At 46.7% G+C, this 20,981-nt stretch overlaps 1 protein-coding gene across 17 annotated transcripts in view; it reads left to right on the top strand.

Annotated features, from left to right (window-relative positions):
- The window catches only part of CELF1 (CUGBP Elav-like family member 1), a 97,653-nt gene extending 81,030 nt beyond the window's left edge, over window positions 1-16,623 (top strand). For 10 of the 17 annotated variants that reach the window (XM_030918314.1, XM_030918303.1, XM_030918310.1 and 7 more), the window contains 6 exons: window positions 1,928-2,003; window positions 3,462-3,590; window positions 3,940-4,053; window positions 5,384-5,569; window positions 8,319-8,462; window positions 9,192-15,611. In XM_030918314.1, the coding sequence (XP_030774174.1) occupies window positions 1,928-2,003; window positions 3,462-3,590; window positions 3,940-4,053; window positions 5,384-5,569; window positions 8,319-8,462; window positions 9,192-9,319 (777 nt within the window). In that variant the 3' untranslated portion in view covers window positions 9,320-15,611. Of the gene's footprint in view, window positions 1-1,927; window positions 2,004-3,461; window positions 3,591-3,939; window positions 4,054-5,383; window positions 5,570-8,318; window positions 8,463-9,191; window positions 15,612-15,832 lie in introns of those variants that run through there. The other 7 variants (XM_030918304.1, XM_030918313.1, XM_030918305.1 and 4 more) reach the window with 6 other exon arrangements.
- The last annotated feature ends 4,358 nt before the right edge of the window (window positions 16,624-20,981 follow it).

Here is a 20,981-nt window from a genome sequence, read left to right as displayed (position 1 = left end):
CATTACCAGCAAGTACATGATGGCGTATGTTGAGAGCTGTGTTCTCTTTGTTTTGGTTAGACATGATTCCCACCCTAAGAGCTAATCTCATTTGGAGGGAAATGCAGGGACCAAGTACAGTATTCACAGTCTACCAGTTAGGACTGAACACATTGCCCAAGGTGTTTGAGAAGAAAAAGCCTGGGTGCAGTGGCTCATGCCTGTAATCCCAGCATTTTGGGAGGTCGAGGCAGGTGAATCACCTGAGGTTAGGAGTTTGAGAACAGCCTGACCAACATGGTGAAACCCCATCTCTACTAAAAATACAAAAATTAGCTGGGCGTGGTGCATACCTGTGGTCCCAGCTACTCTGGAGGTGGAGGCAGGAGAATCGCTTGAACCTGGAAGGTGGAGGTTGCAGTGAGCTGAGATCGCACCATTGCATTCCAGCCTGGTGACAGAGTGAGACTCTGTCTTTAAAAAGAAAAAAAAAGTAGGCCGGGCGCGGTGGCTCAAGCCTGTAATCCCAGCACTCTGGGAGGCCGAGACGGGTGGATCACGAGGTCAGGAGATGGAGACCATCCTGGCTAACACGGTGAAACCCCGTCTCTACTAAAAAATACAAAAAACTAGCCGGGCGAGGTGGCGGGCACCTGTAGTCCCAGCTACTCGGGAGGCTGAGGCAGGAGAATGACGTGAACCCGGGAGGCAGAGCTTGCAGTGAGCTGAGATCCGGCCACTGCACTCCAGCTTGGGCGACAGAGCGAGACTCCATCTCAAAAAAAAAAAAAAAAAAAAAAGTAAACGTGGGTGCTAGTCGACTGTGTAATAGTATATTATCATTAATTATGAAGTTCTTTCTAGACTATGTAGACTTGAATTAGCGAGGCTCTACTGTCCTGGAGGAGTTGGTTTTAATCTTTTTATCCTTTGAGAAGTGGTGGGAAAAAAGGGTGTGAAGGTGGATTTTTCCCCCCATTCTGTTCCTGGAGGTTTGTAGACCTCCTAAAACTCATCCATGATCTCTAGCCTGGAAGGATTCACGGTGACAGAGAAACCAGGTCAGATGTTTATAGGAATGGGAAACAGGTTGAATAAAAAGAATCCTGTACAAGAATACCAGCTTTCCATAAGCAATATTAATTGGGTTTAGTTGGAGCAAAAGTCTTCAGCAAGCTGGTTAGATTTGCCAATATACAAAGTAAACTAATGCCATAAACTCAGGGACAGGCCCTCTTACTTTGTCATGGGGCAATCATTGAAGGAGAACGTACTCTGAACCTGGTATAGACTAATCCATTAGTCATTTGATCATCTGCAACAGTGAAAACCAATTTGGAGGGGAGGAAGTAAATAAGGTTGGATAGATGTGTAGCTGTAGTGATTATTAGTCATGTGGTCCATTGTGACCAATAAAGGGTAACTCCAAGAAATACTAGGAAATGTTTAGATTTGATATTTAAAATAGTTGTGTGAAGTAAAAATTGAGTATCCAGATGGAAACAATCTGCAGAGTGAGATGTGTGGACCTAACTAAGGAGAACTTGGAGAGGGTAACTGGAAATGGCATTCATTCATTTGCAGACAGAAATCACAGTTGACTGCGTAGTTGCTCAAGTTTAGCTTATTGTCCCCAAGTTTAGTACTTCTGTCCTCTGCTGTGCTGAATTCTGCTGCCCAGGGACTTGAGCTTTGCTCAGTACTCAGTGAACATACTATCTAGGCCAGTGCTTTAACTGTGTGTTGTTGTTTTTTTTTTTTTTTTTTTTTTTTTTGTCCTGTGCTGTCATAAGCCTCATGTTGCTGTTGTGTTGGCTTGGGTTCTTGTCTTTGACTTTCTTCTCTCTGGGGGCCTCAGCACTCTCGCTTTGCTGTGCTGTAGAGTTATCCCAGATGCAGAACCAGCCCTCACTCTCACTCTTGTTCTGTTTTTTGGTGTAATGTCTAGCTTTATTTGCAGCTCCTTCAGCAGACTGCCTCCTCTGGGAACCTCAACACCCTGAGCAGCCTCCACCCAATGGGAGGTAAGTGTTTCACTGCTGCAGAGGAGCAGCAGCACCCAGGCCAGCAGACCCAGCTAACAACAGTCTTGGGAGTTTGGCATCGTTTCTGTGAAAACATTTTTTTGCTTATTATGTAAACTTGACCTAAGATGAACGTCCCAGGACTCAGTTGCCTTGTCTCTCTATACAGTGGCTCTATTGCTAGTTGATGCCACATTGCTCTCACGTTATCTGGTGCCTCCTAACCTTTTAGGTCACTGTTGGAGAAGAATATGGAAAAGGACTGTTTAGCTCCTATAGACTGAGTCCATTCTGATAAGGGGAAAGAACTGCAAGAACTCTTTATTTCCATTTTAAAGTGACTTTTCCAGTGACTGCAGAAAAGCCAAAGATGGCTTCCATGCAAATGGCCTACCTTGAAGCTTCTAGAACCCAGGCAGTTAGTTTACCTATGTATCTTATACTTGTTGTTTTTTAGGTGAATTCCTATTTTGTTGTTGCTATTAACATACACAGAAAACTTAAATGCAGTGCCACAACAAACCTGAGCCAGGGGCCATCAGGAGTCGGTGGGGGGTAGGGCATGGGGCAACTTCAAAGCTGCCTGTGCCTACACCCTCTGCATTGGATTTAGGCTAGGCCAAATGTGCATTTGAGAAAGGTGTAGTTTTCAGTGAACTGCATGTTGTTGTTTGAAAATTTTTGATAGTCATTCACTTTGTCATAGGAAATTATAGTTGGCTATATTTTTGGAAAGTTGCTGGATTGTAATCTATATTGTATTTTAATTCTCATTTACTTTTTCCACTCCCCCCAGCTCTCACCCCATCCATCTTTCCATTGTCTAGTAAATGGTTTGCAGCATCGAACAGCACAGTTTAGATTTCTTCCTCCCCTTTCAACTGTGTTGCCTGGGCTCTACTTGGAAGTCTTTCACTCAGTGATTTTTCCTCTCTCCTCTTTCTGGTGATGAATCTGCTATTCAAGTGGTGGTGTCTTTATTCTTTGTGTCATTGCTGCTCTCCTGTGTTCTCCCTTGTTTCTTCCCGGGCCTTTTGCATCTGCCACGTTTTCTGCGTGTTCCCCTCTGTTACAGAGAGCGAATCCCCTGTGAAGTGTGAGTGAGGGGCCTGGATGCAGTCCCATTCTGTGCTGTAGGTTTTGGCATTGTTCTCCTGTGCTCCTGGCCCCATGGTAGGCAGTTTTTCTTGGTTTCCTAATTGCCCACACCTTTATTAATGTACATTTGGTGTGGTGTGCTATTGGATTAGCCATCTCTTCTCTGAGGAAATTATTTCAAGTTTCTTAATGAGTGATATCTGAATAGTTTTTGGAGCCCTGTAATGTTGTTTGTAAGGCTTATCTAGAACAGTTCCTCTTTGTCAGGGACCAGCCATCTGCCAGTGTGTGCTTGTCATTGCTGGAATGGATATGAAGCACCCTTATCTGCTGGCTAATCTCTTGCTTTGGATGTTGCAGGGTTGAATGCAATGCAGTTACAGAATTTGGCTGCACTAGCTGCTGCAGCTAGTGCAGCTCAGAACACACCAAGTGGTACCAATGCTCTCACTACATCCAGCAGTCCCCTCAGCGTGCTCACTAGTTCAGGTAAGCGTGAGGATGACCCACTGTGCTGTTATGTGCCTTGGACAGATCCTTTGTGTTTAAAGGCAGAGTCTAGGAAGGGAAAATAGTTAACACCTGTTTCCAGAGAGGTCAGATTATGAGCAACAAATTTTCAAATGTCATCTTCTGAACTTAAGAGAAATCTTCCTGATTTTTAATGTGCTGTGGCCATTATTTGTCTCTGTCCTGCAAGGACAGTTATTAGAATTAGTAACTGAAAACCTCTTTGCAAATAGCATACTTGGATAGTGACACTCTTTCTTGTATTTGGCTCTTGTTGACAAGAGAATGCGAGTGATGGGTTGAATTTTAACTCCTGGATTTCTAATAGCAGGGTCCTCACCTAGCTCTAGCAGCAGTAATTCTGTCAACCCCATAGCCTCACTTGGAGCCTTGCAGACATTAGCTGGAGCAACGGCTGGCCTCAATGTTGGCTCTTTGGCAGGTAAGGGGCAGCCTGTGGCTGTCATCAGACCATTCTTTGTGCAGGTAGCACATCTTAACCCTGGTAGGGGCACCACTGGAATGATTGCAGTGGCCCAGTGAAGTTAAAAATAATCATAGGGGCCAGCCGTGGTGGCTCACGCCTCTAATCCTTGCACTTTGGGAGGCCAAGGTGGGCGGATCACGAGGTCAGGAGATCGAGACCATTCTGGCTAACGCGGTGAAACCCCATCTCCACTAAAGATACAAAAAAATTAGCCGGGCATGGTGGCAGGCGCCTGTAATCCCAGCGGGAGGCTGAGGCAGGAGAATGGCATGAACCTGGGAGGCAGAGATTGCAGTAAGCCAAGATTGCGCCACTGCACTCCAGCCTGGGTGACAGAGGGAGACTCCGTCTCAAAAAAAAAAGGGGGGGGGGATTTTTTTATTCAGACCTGAGTTAAATCCCGCCTCTGTCCCTTAGTTAGCTATAACTTTGGACCACCTTTCTAAGGACATTTTCTCATCTTTGAAGTGGGAATAATAGAATACTTTGAAGGGTTGTTAAAAATTAAATGAGGCCAGGTGCAGTGGCTCATACCTATAGACCCAGCAGTTTGGGAGGCCAGAGCAGGAGAATCACCCTAGGTCATGAGTTCCAGACCAGCCTGAGCAACATAGTGAGAACTCCATCTCTACAAAAATTATCTGGGTGTAGTGGTGCATCCCTGTAGTCCCAGCTACTTGGGACGCTGAGGCCAGGAGGATTGCTTGAGCCTGGGAGCTTGAGGCTTCCGTGAGCTATGATTGTACCACTGAACTCCAACACAAAGTGAGACTCTGTCTCCAAAAAAAAAAAATAATAATAATAATAATAATTGGAACATAAAGTGCTGCTGAGCACATTGCATAGTACAGTGGCTGACACATAGAATGTACTCGGTACCTGTTAGTTGCTCTTTTAATGGTAGGGTTCATCCACATCTTGTCAGAAATCACATGTACCCCTTTGAGTTCGCAGTCCTGGGACTCTTCTTTTATGGCATTCTAGCTTATTTTGAGAAAGTGGCAGAACAGCCAGATAGAATATGGACCTGTCATTCCACAGATTGGATGAAGGTAATGGGGAGCACCACACCCACGTATGGCATTTCTTAATGTCCCCATTAGCAAGGCCTGGTGAATGTCCTGAAATCTAGCCAGTCAGATAGTTTCTTCTCAGGGAGAAACTAAGAGGGAGATAAAGGGAAGAACTTTGGAGTTTTCCCTCTTCTAGATGTCCCTGAGTAGACTTGTGTTTGGCATCAGTTTAGTCTTTCTAATATATTAATACTTCTCTTCCTCCAACCAAGGAATGGCTGCTTTAAATGGTGGCCTGGGCAGCAGTGGCCTTTCCAATGGCACCGGGAGCACCATGGAGGCCCTCACTCAGGCCTACTCGGGTATCCAGCAATATGCTGCTGCTGCACTCCCCACTCTGTACAACCAGAATCTTCTGACACAGCAGAGTATTGGTGCTGCTGGAAGCCAGAAGGAAGGTGAGTGCAAAGGGAGATCAGGGTCAGGTATGGGGGTATTCCTCCTTCTATACCAGAACTGAAAGGCAGAGCAAAGGCTGAGGGAACCAGTTAGGTCTTCAGACCATTGTTTTTCTTTGATAGTGTCAAGTGTAGACTGAGAAACCCTGTGAAATGTGATCTGCTTTTGAAATGTTTTCTGGGCCGGGTGCGGTGGCTCAAGCCTGTAATCCCAGCACTTTGGGAGGCTGAGGCGGGTGGATCACAAGGTCAGGAGATCGAGACCATCCTAGCTAACACGGTGAAACCCCGTCTCTACTAAAAAATACAAAAAACTAGCCGGGAGCGGTGGCGGGCGCCTGTAGTCCCAGCTACTCGGGGAGGCTGAGGCAGGAGAATGGCGTGAACCCGGGAGGCGGAGCTTGCATTGAGCTGAGATCTGGCCAGTGCACTCCAGCTTGGGTGACAGAGCGAGACTCCGTCTCAAAAAAAAAAAAAAAAAAAAAAAAAAAAGAAATGTTCTCTGGATGTGTCTCAGATCAGAACCTCTGTGTGCCCTCTTAGAATGGGGCTGCAGTTTTTAGACGAAGCAACAGACACTGACCTTATCGCGTCTGACACGTTTGACAAGAATCTGTTTCCGTTAGGAGGTCTTCTCTACACATTACAAATCTATCAGAGGATCTTCTGTCTGGATGTCTTCTGTCTCAGTGTCCCTTTTAGCTATGTCATTTGGCCTTTTCCCCACTTTCTGATCGATGTTTGTCCTGATTGAAGACAAACCGAGGGGTGATGGGACAGTTTGGCCCATGAGTTGATGGAGTGGGAAGTATGTCATTTGACACAAATGGTATTCAATTTAGGAGAAAAAAAAAATTAGGAGAGACCGTCTAGCTAGAAAGAGGCCTGAAGGTGACTTACATGAATAGAAAGTCCTGTTGACACCTCTGTGCTCAGATTTGACTGGGTTTTTATAACCAGGAGCTGGTATAAGCACTAATGTAGGAAAAAGATGAGTGTCCTCTTATCACAGCAGAAAGAAGTCCTGGTTCATCTCCCCTCACTTGCTCTGAATCACATATCCCCTAGGGATGTGGTAGTAGGAGAACGTAGCATGAACCAATATTTTTGTGGAGATAGACAATAAATAAATGAGGGCATGAGGTGTTTCAGATGATCCTCTGGAGAATGATAAGCAGGGAAGAGAGATAGGTAGTGTCAGAGGCACTGCATTTTATGCAGAATGCTCAGAGAATGTCTGTCTAAGTTGACATTTAAGCAGAGTACTGAAGGAAGTAGAAAGCAAGCCATGCCTGAATCTAGAGAAAGAAGAGTAACAGGGGCATAGGAAAAGCAAGTACAGAGGCCCTGAGGCAGCAAAGTTCCCTGATATGTTTGACAAAAACAAGGAGGCCAGGGTGGCTGGAGAATGGCTGGACTGCAATTGTAATAAAACTTTTTGGGGCCGGGCGTGGTGGCTCAAGCCTGTAATCCCAGCACTTTGGGAGGCCGAGACGGGCGGATCACGAGGTCATGAGATTGAGACCATCCTGGCTAACACGGTGAAACCCCGTCTCTACTAAAAATACAAAAACTAGCCGGGCGAAGTGGCGGGCGCCTGTAGTCCCAGCTACTTGGGAGGCTGAGGCAGGAGAATGGCGTAAACCCAGGAGGCGGAGCTTGCAGCGAGCTGAGATCCGGCCACTGCACTCCAGCCCTGGCGACAGAGTGAGACTCTGCCTCAAAAAAAAAAAAAAAAAACTTTTTGGTTAGAAAATCATTGAGTAGGCTGGATGCAGTGGCTTATGTCTGTAATCCCAGCACTTTGAGAGGCCAAGGCGGGCGGATCATGAGATCAGGAGTTCCAGACCAGCCTGACCAACGTGATGAAACCCCATCACTACTAAAAATACAAAAATTAGCTGGGCCTGGTGGCGCCTGCCTGTAATCCCAGCTAGTCGGGGGGCTGAGGCAGGAGAATCACTTGAACCCGGGAGGCGGAGGTTGCAGTGAGCCGAGATCATGCCACTGCACTCCTACCTGGGCGACAGAGCGAGACTTCATTTCGGAAAAAAAAAGAAAAGAAAGAAAGAAAATCATTGAGTATAAGTAGTCAAATGAAGAATGTGTGTTCTGCTTTTAAGCTCAGTGTTAATCATGGGTGCATTTTTAAAACTAATTTCTTTTTATTGTTCAATTTACATATGATGAAACTCACTGATTTTGGCATAGAGCTATATGAGTATTGACAAACAGACCCAGTCCTGCAACCATCACCACAGATTAAGAACATTTCCATCGCCCCTAGAAATTCCCTTGTGCCCCTTTGTACTCATTCCCTGCTTCTACATCTTGCATCTGGCAACTACCAATCTCTTTGCTGTCCCTGTGGTTTCTAGGCATTATTTGGAAACCTGTTTTGTTTTTAAGCCCTTTTCACCTTCTCTTCTGTGTTCCTCTCTGAGCCTGCAGTCTCTGTTCTCCTGCTCCACACACAAGTCGTCCTGCTTTATTATCCCAGCACTTCTCCTCCTCCAGGTAGAATTCTCACATCCTTAGTGAGATGGAGCTTGGCTGAATGTGAGGGAAGGAATCTGTTTTAATGTTTGTCCTTTGGTTCCTTGCTTTGTATTTAGAGAATCTGTTTAGTTCCCCAGATGAATCTCTACTTTTGGGGATTGTGACAGTTTTAACATAGGTGGAAATGAAAGACCACTGGCGACGAGCATGTTTGACACTGATACCTTTCCAATTCCTGGGTATTTTGAAGGTCCAGAGGGAGCCAACCTGTTCATCTACCACCTGCCCCAGGAGTTTGGCGATCAGGACCTGTTACAGATGTTTATGCCCTTTGGGAATGTCGTGTCTGCCAAGGTTTTCATAGACAAGCAGACAAACCTGAGCAAGTGTTTTGGTATGTTGGCTTCTCTCTGGTGTCAGGGTGGGATTAGTATTTTACCACTGAGAAGGAAGGAGCTCACTGCAGAAAGAGCTGGATATGAGTTTGGGGTGTTGTTTTAACTTGGCCATGGGCAGGTCATATGACCTCTTTTTGAGCCCCAGTTTCTCATTGCTGTAGTGGAGATAAGGATTTCTACCCACACTGTTGCTCCAGAGAGAAAAATAATATATGGAAAATGGTTTGCAAAAAAACCTTAAAACAGTCCGGGTTTGTGCCTATAAGACCCAGTACTTTGGGAGGCCAAGGCAGAAGGATCACTTGAGCCTAGGAGTTTGAGACCAGTCTGAGCAACAGAGTGAGACCTCATGGCTCCAAAAAATTAGCCAGACATGGTGGCGTGTACCTGTGTTCCCAGCTACTCAAGGCTGAGGTGAGAGGATCACCTGAGCCCAGGAGGCCGAGGTTGCAGTGAACCATGGTCATACCACTGTACTCCATCCTGGGTGACAAAGCAAGACCCTGTCTCAAGAAAAAGAAAAAAACCTTTAAATTACCATGTAGATGTTAAGTGGTACTATTAAGAACCTAATTTATTTCATATGATATAATGTCCAGATTTCTTGTCCCTGCTGAATAAAATTGGGATTTTAGATGAAGCACATAAGGTATCTTGCATAAGGAGGACTGAGAATCTCCTTGCCTCATTATGTCCCTCACCTAGGTTTCTGCTTGGACACACAGGTTTTGTAAGTTACGACAATCCTGTCTCGGCCCAAGCTGCCATCCAGTCCATGAACGGCTTTCAGATTGGCATGAAGCGGCTTAAAGTGCAGCTCAAACGTTCGAAGAATGACAGCAAGCCCTACTGAGCGTGCTCCCCTCTGAGACTGGAGTGAGAGGGTCTTCTGGTAAGTGGGGGAGGAGCACCCTTAATGATTCGAAGCCCTGAGGCTGTGTGTTGACAGCCCTGGACCCTGATCCCTGCCACTCTCGCAGGCACAGCTTGCCCTGAAGACTCGGCTACTGCCTTCTGTGGGAGTTTCGCTTCGTACAGAGGACAAGTTTGTGCTTTGGTTTCCAGTGTTTTACTTTGGAGTTTAGGTGCCATATCCTGAGTTGTTTTTTTTTTTTTTCCTTTATTTAAAGTTTGCTGTGTTTGTAACCAGTGTGTGTTGAGAAGGACCAACACCAAACCACCCTGGGAAAGGGGGACAGGGAAACATTTAACACAGACAATGATCGGGATTTGCCCCAAACCACCCCAAAAGAGAGGACTGAGTGGAACAAAAAAGTGACCCCCAGAACCTCCCTTAGTGTGAGGGTGGGTAGAATGAGAACTGACACCTGGGAGCTGTGGGGAGCAGAGCAGCTTTGGGGGAGAGTGGAGTGACACCTAATGCCCTGGCAGCTGGAGACACAAACTTCTGCACAGCTGCCTTCTGGGAAATAGTTTTTGACACCTATTTTTCAGATTCTTGTCCGGAATTTCTGCCGCTCTTTTCAAAAAAGGGTGTTAACAATTCTCTGGAAATAGAGCACCTGTTAGCCTGACATATGCAAAAAGCAGGGCGGCATCACCCATTACCAGCTCCCCCAGCCAGCAGTCAGTATTGGATTGGCCCTGCCTGGCTGGTGGCAGTTTGGGAGAAGCAGCCAAAGAGGTTAGTTTATTTCAGCACCAAATTAGACCATGGCCCATTTCCAACAGGTCTCTTTAAAGAAGGCCTCTATGGAATACATTGCCTGATTTCCTTCCTTGCAGTTCACCACAGCAAGAAACGTCACCTCCATCCCAAGTCACAATTTTCTCATGAAGGCAAATCCAAGAAGGGCTTGCAGTTCTTGCTGAAGGGGGTACCACTTGTGGGCAGAGTGATCAATGCCATCTAGTTGGAGGAGGAGGAGCTTGTTTCTTGGTGTACTTGAATCAGAAGGTCCCTGCAAGCCAGTATGCTTCATTTGCCAGTGGCCAGAAATCCTCCCTTGCCTCCTTGATTGAGGTGTCCCAGATGTAGTATTCCCATAGGGGTCTGGCAGGCCCCTCCTGTAACCACTCCAGTCACATTTTCTGCTCTTGAGGCAGAGGTGACATTAGGACGTTTACAGCCTCCACATGAATTGAGTGTTCATTTACCTCAGTATTACCGTGTTCATTTTTGTCCTCGTGCTACAGTTAGCTCCCTGCTGCCTCCTGCAGGTCTTACTTCTGCTCTTGCCTGTGACCCATACAGCTTCTGGGCTCTGCCTCTGCTCTAAGAAGTGCTGTGGGGGTAGAGAACCAGGAAGGACATGCTGTTGGGAATGTACACCTGGGCAGAGGTGGCCCTGTTAAGATATGACTATAGCCACGGCCAGGGACGGGATCCCTGGGTCTCTGGAATCTGAAACCTCACAAATGCCAGTCTTGACCCCTAGCAGCAGAGATAAGAATAAAGGGGTTGGTTTGCTATTAAGTCAGATGGGGGCTCTTTCCTTGTCATGCTGTCCCTGTGGGTAACAGACAGGGATTGACCATCTTACTGTTGTACAGGTAGCTGGTGGTGTTGGATTATCCCATTGAAGCTGGGACAGCTGTTCCTTTCTCATAGTGATAACTTGGGTCTGTTGTCCTCTAAGGAACGTGAAACATACACTTCTTAAGCTGAACCACGTAAACTTGAAATTCTGCGCACTGGGAGAAATGTGTCCTGTGTTTCAAAGGATAAAACTGTTCTAAAGGCTTCCAGGGTCATGATGGGATTTTTTAAATAAATGCAAAAAATAAAAATAAAAAAGAAAAAAGAAAACAAAAAAAAGAAAAAAATGCTAGGTTGGGGAGGCGCTGTTCTGAATCCCAACCGGCTGGAACCAAGAATGTCGTTTCTATTTTTATAGAAGTTTTATACAGCTCCGGGGTGGAGAATATTTATTACCTAAATTATATCTCTGGAAAAGGCCAGGATTTTGTAGAATCCAGAATGTGATTGTTATACACACAGGGTGCTGTGTATGATTGAAACTACTGACTTTCTGTGGCCCGTTTGCAGCCCAGCTAACCTGCCCAAGGGGAAGGTGTTAATGCTGTGAATTGGCAGAGGAGAGAGCTGTGCTCCACAGGGTGCTGCCGGTGCTGTGCTCCCTAGCCTTCTGTTCTGTCTTCCTCCTTAGCCAAAACGTCACTCCCTTCCCACATCCCCCTCTTCTCTTTGCCTTCCCCCATCTCACCATTATTTGTCCATGGATTTGTCTTGGGCTCTGGGACCTTATGAAACTCCTTTCCTAATGACATAAGAGGCCAAGGTGCAATCCACCCACCTTTGATACCAGACCCTGAGGGCTTCATACCTGCTGATGGGTTCTCTTAAAAGGAATGCTTGCCCCAGCAGGGTCCTGGGCTGCTCGAGCAGCCAGCTGGTGAGACCATGCATTTCTCTGTTCTCTCCTCCCCCTGCTGAGTGAGTTAGCACAGCAGTAGCACTGCCCTTGAGCACAGTTCTTTCCCCAGGCCAAAGATGGTTTTGTGAAGAAGCTGCTCCCCTACAAGTCTCATGTGTGAAAGGGCTCAGCTCAGAGTGGAGACTCGCTGTCAAGTCTTAAGCAATCCTTTTCTGTTGTGTGAAGGTTTCACTTACGAAGTGTTTTTTGTTGTAGTTTTGTTTCTTACTCGGGTTACATCATGAAATTGATTTGCCTTGAATGCAGCCAGACCACTGTCTCCTGGGTTCCACTTGAGTGGCCAGGGCCTGGGTGGAAGCTAAGAGCTTGGATTTCTGGGAACAAAGGGCCATCCCCATAAGATAAGAGCAGAAATTCTGGTCCTCTTCCCTGAAAAATTTTCCCCACCCCAGCCAGCATCTTCTGCTTCCCCTTGGGTTGTGACCAGGGAGTGGGGAGAGAGGCTGAGGCTCTGCTCCCCTGGAGACCTTCTTCTCTTAGGAGTTGGGCGCTTCATGGAAAAATCCAAGCCTTAGGTTCCCTTCTGTCTCTGGCAATTAGATGTGTTCTTGGTGTCCTCCATGTCCTTTTTGACTTTTCCCTGTGTCCATTGTTAGCATGTGCAAAAGTTCCCTGTCATTACCCAATCCCTGCCCGCCCACCTCATTTCAGGGCTGTACACACAGTGAGTGTCCTGTTCTCTCTCTCTTTGTTTGGATGTATTGCTCTGTGTAACTCAGTGGGTCTCCCTCTTTCTGGTTTGTTTTTTTTTCTAGATTCCTGCCGTTTGTTCATCGTTGTGCCTAAAGCATGTCGATGTGGCGTCAAGTACATCGTCCAAATCCCTGTCTCTTCAGCTTCTCTGATGCTTGAACTCTCACCTTTGACCTTGTGTTGACCTTTGATGCTGACGTGTATTTTTATTATGTTTGTTTCTTTCTTCGTTTTTTTTTTCTTTTTTCTTTTTTTCTTTCCTTTTTTTTTTTTCCCTTTTGTGCTGCCAAATTGGTTTTGCTAGAACGACTGCTGAAGGGGAAATATTTAAACTTGCATTTGAATATAAAAAAAATCTATTTTTCTAGAACTTCATAAGATAACCACTTGATTTTGTGATTCCAATTCTTTGTAATTGTCTTCAGAGCAGCCCTACTAGCACATACCGCGTGGTGTTTGTATTTCTGTGAACACACAGCCAGTCCGTTTCTAGGCTTTGTTTCTCTGTGTGCTTAGTTTTAAAGACAACTTTGAAGTAAACAATGAAATAAAAGATGTCACTAAAACCTTTGAGGCTCCTGAGCACATTTTGCTGATACAGTCTGTGGGGCTTGAGGAGACCGCATGTATTGTTCTTTCTTTTGTTTTTCTTCTGAGTTCTCAACTGCAGAGAGCACCTGAACCCCCTTTCCTTTTTGACTGCAGGCTGCAGTTTGGGCCCCAGCCAGCCCTTTTTCTTTTTCTTTTGTGGTTCTTCCCTGGAGCGACTCTGTGGGGAGTCCTGGATCCCGCCTGCCCCTTCCCCTCAGCCCCATGCTTGTTTCTAAAGTCTCCACAGCAAAATGTGATGCTTTGATTTTTTGTTGTTGTTTTTGTTTTTGTATTGTTTTTGTGTTTTTGTTTTGAATTTTTTCCTTTCCTACTAAGATTATGCCCAGAAAAAAGTTTTGCATGTTTCCTGCTGTTTCTTCACACCTTCGTATATATCACCTTCACCTCTCTGTTTTCTATAGTTTGTGCAAAAACTGATCGATTTAAAAGGGTTTCAAAGAAGCTGTTTTAAATTGTTGTAGGGTTGATTATTTTTTTCAAGATTGTATTGTTTTATTTTGAAGTGGCAACTTTCTCCTCTATTGCCCTTAGAGCGTTTGCCTGTGCACTTAGACTGTCACTTCGTGTGGCCTCCAGGTCTCAGCAGGGCGTCCAGGAGGCTGGCTGCTCTGCTCAGAGAGGGTGGTAAGGGGGCCTGGAGAGACACAAGAAGCAGAGGTAGAGCCTAGAAGGTGGCAGCAGGTGGGCAAGAGGCTTACTTAGCGCATTAGGGGCAGTGAGCACCTGGAGGAAGGAGGGTGCTCCCAACCACCCCGTAGTAGGAGGCCATCTGCGCACCAAGCGGCAGTTCACCTGCTGGCGCTTTTCCTAGGTGACAAGCACAATACTACAGTCTTCACACTGTTTACAGCCCTGGGCACCAGCCACCCCGCACTGGCTCTTCACCACAGCTCTGCTCTTGCTTAGCTAGTGGGGTGGGGGAAAGGGCAGGGATTTGTTTTTTAAATTGGATGAAGAGCCAAACAGCTACTGTCCCTGGGTGCTGAGCAAGCCAGTTTTTTTGGTTCCCTGAGGGAAACTGACCCTCTTCTCTTGTGGCACCATCCAGCCTCAGGGTCTTGGAGACTTGAGTAAGAATGTGAGTGGAGGGGGAGAGGCGAGGAGAGGAGAGGTCACAGGGTGGATCTGTGGAGGGAAGAGGTTGCAGGGGGGGGAGCTGATGATAGATCCCACCCAGACCTAGGCTACTGGTGGGTGGGCGAGCTGGGAAGTAGGACTGTCCAGGGAAGGGTGGAGAGATGTAGCTAGGGGCTGGGGATGGGGAGGTGGAAGCGCTGCTGAGCATCCTCCACACCAACGTTGATGAAGGAAGGGATCCCAGCAGGGTTTCTGCTCTGGGGCTGGCGGGTTGCCCGGTATTATGCCCAAGGCCACTCTGCCTGGGGGAAAGGGCAGCCAGGCAGAGGCCCAGTGTCTGGTAGGCTGCTGAATTTCCTGGAAGGGGTGATTGGATGGAAAGAGGCCAGAAACCCCAGCCTGAGAGACTGCTGTGCGCCCCACAGTCTGACTGCACAGAGCCGCCTCTGTTGGCAGGAGGCACTGAGGCTCCCCTTCCTGTGTATTGAGAAGCCGTGTTTGCCAATATATTTTGCTTTCAATTCCAAGAGGAGCTCTGGGAAAACCTGTGGATAAAACCAAATGCCAAATGTTGGACGTTGTTTCCTTTTCCTTTTCTCTCTCTGATTGTTTTAATTGTTCTGTGGTGGTTTTAATGGATTTGAGACCCTGGAGCGGCAGCTGCCTTTCTGATTTCCAGCTGCTTTTTGTGAATAATTTAAAAAGAAAAAAAAAAAGAAACTTTACATTTTGGAGACAAACCTGTGTGAGTTTTTTATTGGTACAAACGTTGTATTTAACACTAGGGGTTTTGTACAGTTTTTTGCCTTTTCTACTAGAAAACAATGTAAAGTGATTTCACAATGTGAAGAGAAAAAAAAATTGCCACTATGACCAAACGCACAGTCTGTTCTGCAGCAACAACGGGATTCAATCAACTCAGTCGTGATTCAGCCGTAGAAATGCTTTTCCTTTATCTTGTTTGAGCTTTTCTTTTCTTTCCTGTTTTGATTTGCAAAAGAAAATGTCTTTTTTGTGTGAACTTGTGTTGTACTCTGTAGAAAATTATGGATTTTACTTTAATGGTTTAAAAAAAGGCAAGAAGAGCTCTCGTCGCTTTTCTTACCTAATCACAGAGTTTGTGTAGTGAATTTAAAAAGAAAAAAAAAATTGTTACAAGTTTGGGTCAAGGGAGTATGTGTTTCAAAGGAATCTCCTTCCTTTTTTTTGTGTGTTTTTCCTTTTGTCCCAATGGGGAACCTAAATCTGTTTTAATTGCACAGACACACGGACAAAAAGTCATTTTGTATCTGCCAAGTGTGGTACCTTCCTTTGTTTATTTGCTATTAAACTGTTTGAGAAGAACTGATGTCTTCAGAGTTACTGATGGTTGGGGAGGGCGGTGTGTCCTTGGAGCGGATGGGCTTGCCGTGTTCCTGAAGAGGGGGTGTGGGTTCCTCTTCAAAATGTAAGGCTTCATTTTGATGTACCTGAAGGTGTACAACTGAACCCACCAAACGCTCCTGAAGGAAAACGTAATTTCTCCCCCAAAAAAACTGCCTTCCCCATCTTTTTGTATTCTCCAGGATTTCTACTTATATGGAAACACCTTAAAACTTTTTTGCCAAACCTAATTTTTGAGCATCTCCTGTTCTCCGTGGCTGCCACACAACAGAGCTGGTCCAGACCTGCCAGTGCACATCTCTTCCCTAGTGCTGCAGAGTCCCTGCTCCCTAGGACTCTGCTGGCCAGCACCGAATCCCAGAGCCCGGCAGTCTTCCTCCCTCCAGACCTTTAAAACTCTGGCCCAAAGTGGTTAAACTTATACTTCCTTCACTCTGACCTCAGTACAAGGCCCCTGAATGGCATGCCTCTGTGGACTACTCAGTAGTGCTAGGTGGACCAGGCCTCAGCCTTCCCCTGCCTGTCCCTCTATGTGGAGTGGGTCTTGGGTAGCATTTCTTAGTGGGGGTTCCATTGAGTACTAGCCCATGATATGTTCTATGAAATAACGATTCTTAACACAAATAAGTTTGTGAATGTTTTCCCTGCAATAAAGAATGTTCTCTCTGAAATTAGGCAATAAAGAAGCCTCAGACTTGATTTAGCCAAGCGTCTCCCAGACTGGGGATCCCATTTGCTGTCCACTTGTTCTCAAAAACAAGTGGCAGCTTGGGGGTTTTAGAAGATTTTGTCTACCAAGTTCTGCATTTGGGTGTTCCTTTGTTCATGTCCCCATTTTTCATTAAAGTGTTTAAAAATTAAACATTAAAAATGTTTAAAAATCAGAACTTATATGCAAATAATTATCCTAGCTAATATTGATTGTTTACCACAATCAGGCGCTGCAGGATACACGTGATACACACTATATGTTCCAGGCTTCACAGCATCCCTAGGAGGTAGTTAGTGTTCCCATCCTCATTTTACAGATGAGCAAACAGGTTAAAAGAAATTGGGTTGCCTGCTAGAAAGTGGTGTGCACTGGGAATCAAACCAGGTTGCCCAACTCCTGAGTCCTTTCTCCTAACCACTACTGAATAGAAAGAATTCAAAAGCCAATAAATGTGCTTTAGTTAACCTGTGTCTCATCACAGATGATTGCTCTCTGTCCTCCAGGCCCCAGTGAGAGGAGCTTAGAGGACGTGGCTTTTGTGGCTCCCCTGGAAGGTGACTCATTGCAGCTGCACCCTCTTTTTTTTTTTTTGAGACGGAGTCTTGCTCTATCGCCCAGACTGGAGTGCAGTGGCCGGATCTCAGCTCACTGCAAGCTCTGCCTCCCGGGTTTACGCCATTCTCCTGCCTCAGCCTCCCGAGTAGCTGGGACTACAGGCGCCCGCCACCATGCCCGGCTAGTTTTTTGTATTTTTTAGTAGAGACGGGGTTTCACCATGTTAGCCAGGATGATCGTGTTAGCCAGGATGATCTCGATCTCCTGACCTCGTGATCTGCCCGTCTCGGCCTCCCAAAGTGCTGGGATTACAGGCTTGAGCCACCGTGCCTAGCCAATAAAGCTTTATTAATTAAATGTTTTGTTGGAGTTTGTTTGGTTTTGGTTTTGGTTTTGAGACAGAGTCTTGCTCTGTCACCCAGGCTGGAGTGCAGTGGCATAGTCTGCCAGGCTCAAGCAACTCCCATGCCTCAGCCTCAGGCATGCGCCACCACATTCGACTCGTTTTTTGTATTTTTAGTAGAGATGGGGTTTCACCATGTTAGCCAGGCTGGTCTCAAACTCCAAGCCTCAAGTTGATCACCCACCTTGGCCTCCCAAAGTGCTGGAATTACAGACATGAGCCACCTTGCCCGACCAATGTTTTGTACTCTTTGAAAACCACTTCATCCTTAAGCGCCTACTTTTTGCCACATTCCTATTCATCTGCCTGGCAGAGGCACCTCTGCACTGACTTTATTGGTCAGCACACAGCTTCCCTAATGCTCACATACTATGCTCACCTGAGCAGCTCAGTCTCTGATAAGAAAAAGCCACCAGGCTGGAAATTAAACACCAGGTTGTTCCTGCACCTCAGGGAATGTCAGACTAATGTCTGATAATATTTCCCTTCAGGAGAGATTGGAGATGGCCTTGCCTTGCACCTTCTGCCTTCAAGCGTTTTCCTTCCCTCTCAGTAGTCCTTTCCAACCCCCACCATCTGGTGTTTAATTTCTCTTGCATGCATTGACTTTCTCTGTACTGGGTGAAGACTCCAGCTATAGGGAGCAGCTTTTTTTTAAAAAATCAAAGGCAGGTCGGGCGCGGTGGCTCACGCCTGTAATCCCAACACTTTGGGAAGGCAAGGCAGGCAGATCACTTGAGGTCAGGAGTTCGAGACCAGCATTGCTACCATAGTGAAACCCTGTCTCTACCAAAAATACAAAAATTAGCCAGGCACAGTGGTGGGCACCTGTAATCCCAGCCACTTGGGAGGCTGCGGCAGGAGAATCTCGAACCCGGTGGGCGGAGCTTGCAGTGAGCTAAGATGATTCCACTGCACTTCAGTCTGGACAACAGAGTGAGACTCCCATCTAAAAAATAACATTGAAGGCAGCCTTGCGATGGGAAATTGCAACCAGGAAGGGCTTTCCTGCGGTCCCCAACACTTTCCATGCCCAGCTTTGGGCTGCCCGACCCAAGGTTTTTCTGTTCGTGGGGATGGGTCCTACTAATCTGAGGCCTCTTGAGATTTGGGTTGTATTTAAACAACTTTATTACACGGCGTGGTGGCTCATGCCTGTAATAGCAGCACCTTGAAAGACCGAGGCCAGTGGACCACTTGAGGCCAGGAGTTCAAGACCAGCCTGGCCAATATAACGAAACCCCTTCTCTACTAAAAATACAAAAATTAGCCAGGCGCGGTGGCGCATGGCTGCAATCCCAGCTACTCAGGAGGCTGAGTCACAAGAATTGCTTGAACCCAGGAGACGGAGGTTGCAGTGAGCGGAGATTGTGCCACTGTTGCAGCCCAGGGAACAAAGTGAGACCGAGACCCTGTCTCAAGAAAAAAATAATAATAAGCGGGTTTATTGAGATATAATTCACACACAACACAACTCATCCACTTAAAGCATACCATTCACTGGGTTTTAGAGTTGTGCAACCATGAACACAGCCTAATTTTAGAACATTTTCAGAACCCTGTATTCATTTAGCAGTCACTCCCCATCCTCTCCCTTACTCCCTTTTCCATTTCCTAGTAACCACAAATATACCTCTGTATCTTTACTTTTTAATTACATTTCATTAAAATACACTCATAGGATATGTGGCCTTTTGTGTCTGGCCTTCACTTAGCCAACATCCTGAAGTATTTTCTCCTTTCTTCCTCCTACTTGAAAACTAGGGGCGGCACCCACTGCCTTGTGGCACCTGCTCCTGTCATCCCTCATCCTTCTGAGCTTGTCTGCCCCCAATCCAGCCTTGTTTCTGCAGCCCCCGTCCCTTGCAGCTCTCCCAGCTCCTCTTTCTGGTTGCCGGTTTTATCTGCCTCAGCCTGAATCTGAAAGGCTTCTAGACCCACAATTGCCCAATAGTTACCCACTAGGCACTGTGGCTTTTTTCATTTAAATAACTAGATATGGGCCCAGCCAGTGGCTCACCTTACCTCTCCATGCCTGTAATCCCAGCACTTGGGGAGGACAAGGCGGGCAGATAATCTGAGGTTGGGAGTTGGAGACCAGCCTTACCAACATGGAGAAATCCCGTCTCTACTATAAAGATACAAAATTAGCCAAGTGTGGTGGTGCATGCCTGTAATCCCAGCTACTCGGGAGGTGGAGGCAGGAGAACTGCTTGAACCCGGGAGTGAAGGTTGCAGTAGACTGAGATCGCTCCATTGCACTCCAGCCTGGGCAACACAAGCGCAACTCCCCCTTAAAATAACAAATAAAAATGTAGTACCTTGGTTTCACAAGCTACATTTCAAGTGACTGGTGGCTCTCCTATTGGACAGTGCCGATACAGAGCATTTCCATCATCACAGGCAGTGGCAGGACCTGTTCCAGACAGTTTGCTCTTTTTGTTTGTTTGCTTGTTTGTTTGTTTTTGAGATAGAGTCTCTTGCCCAGGTTGGAGTGCAGTGGCAGGATCTTGGTTCACTGCAGCCTCTGCCCTCTGGATTCAAGCAATTCTCCCGCCTCAGCCTCCCAAGTAGCTGGGATTACAGGCGCCTAGCATCACACCTGACTAATTTTTGTGTTTTAGTAGAGACGGGGTTTTACCATGTTGACCAGGCTGGTCTCACTCCTGACCTGGAGTGATCCGCCCACCTCAGCCTCCCAAAGTTCTGGGATTACAGGCATGAGCCATCACGCCTGACCTATTCTGCTTTTAAGAAAAAACCACCATTTATTAATCAGCCACAGCCACTGCACTGGTCCTCCCAGCAACTGGTAGCATAGGAAGATAGACTAAGGCACACAGAAGCCGCAGTTCCTCTGTTCATGTGGCTAATAAGTAGTACAGCTGCTTTTTCATGCAGGCCAACCTGACCCCGTAATCCTGTAGAACATATTCCTTTGAGGGGTCATTAAGGTGGACCCTGGGGTGCCCTGGTTTAAATTCCACCTCTGGAACAGCTTCATGAAGGCAGGAGCCATACTTACCTCATTTCTCACTGGAGGCCTCACCATTCCTCACACACTGGCAGGTAAGTATTCAGTAGACATTTCTGTCACCATCTAACACTAATCACAGCCAAGTCCCTCAGAGCCACTTTACAGGAATTCTAATACAACTCCTGAGGCCGCTCACCAGGGGCTCTGCCACTGGAAGTTGGTGCCAGCACCTGTTTCAGTAGCAGGGCCCTGTGCTATTAGAGGTTCCCCCTGGCAGTCAGGGAAGGCCCCAGGGGAGGGGGAGCCTACCTGTGGCCCTTCAACCCTAAGCGTGCCACTAACCTGCCCTTCCCTAGAATGGGATATGCCTGGAGCCCAAAACACCTGACAGCAATGACTTGTTTACAAAATCAGGTGAGGGTTTGAATTTTTTTTTTTTTTTTTTTTTTGAGACGGAGTCTCGCTCTGTCTCCCGGGCTGGAGTGCAGTGGCCGGATCTCAGCTCACTGCAAGCTCCGCCTCCCGGGTTTACGCCATTCTCCTGCCTCAGCCTCCCGAGTAGCTGGGACTACAGGCGCCCGCCATCTCGCCCGGCTAATTTTTTGTATTTTTTAGTAGAGACGGGGTTTCACCGTGTTAGCCAGGATGGTCTCGATCTCCTGACCTCGTGATCCGCCCGTCTCG

Source organism: Rhinopithecus roxellana, chromosome 15, assembly GCF_007565055.1.
Source record: "Rhinopithecus roxellana isolate Shanxi Qingling chromosome 15, ASM756505v1, whole genome shotgun sequence".
Taxonomy (NCBI): domain Eukaryota; kingdom Metazoa; phylum Chordata; class Mammalia; order Primates; family Cercopithecidae; genus Rhinopithecus; species Rhinopithecus roxellana.
Note: the sequence above shows the minus strand (reverse complement) of the source record. Positions and strands in the feature narration are given on the sequence as shown.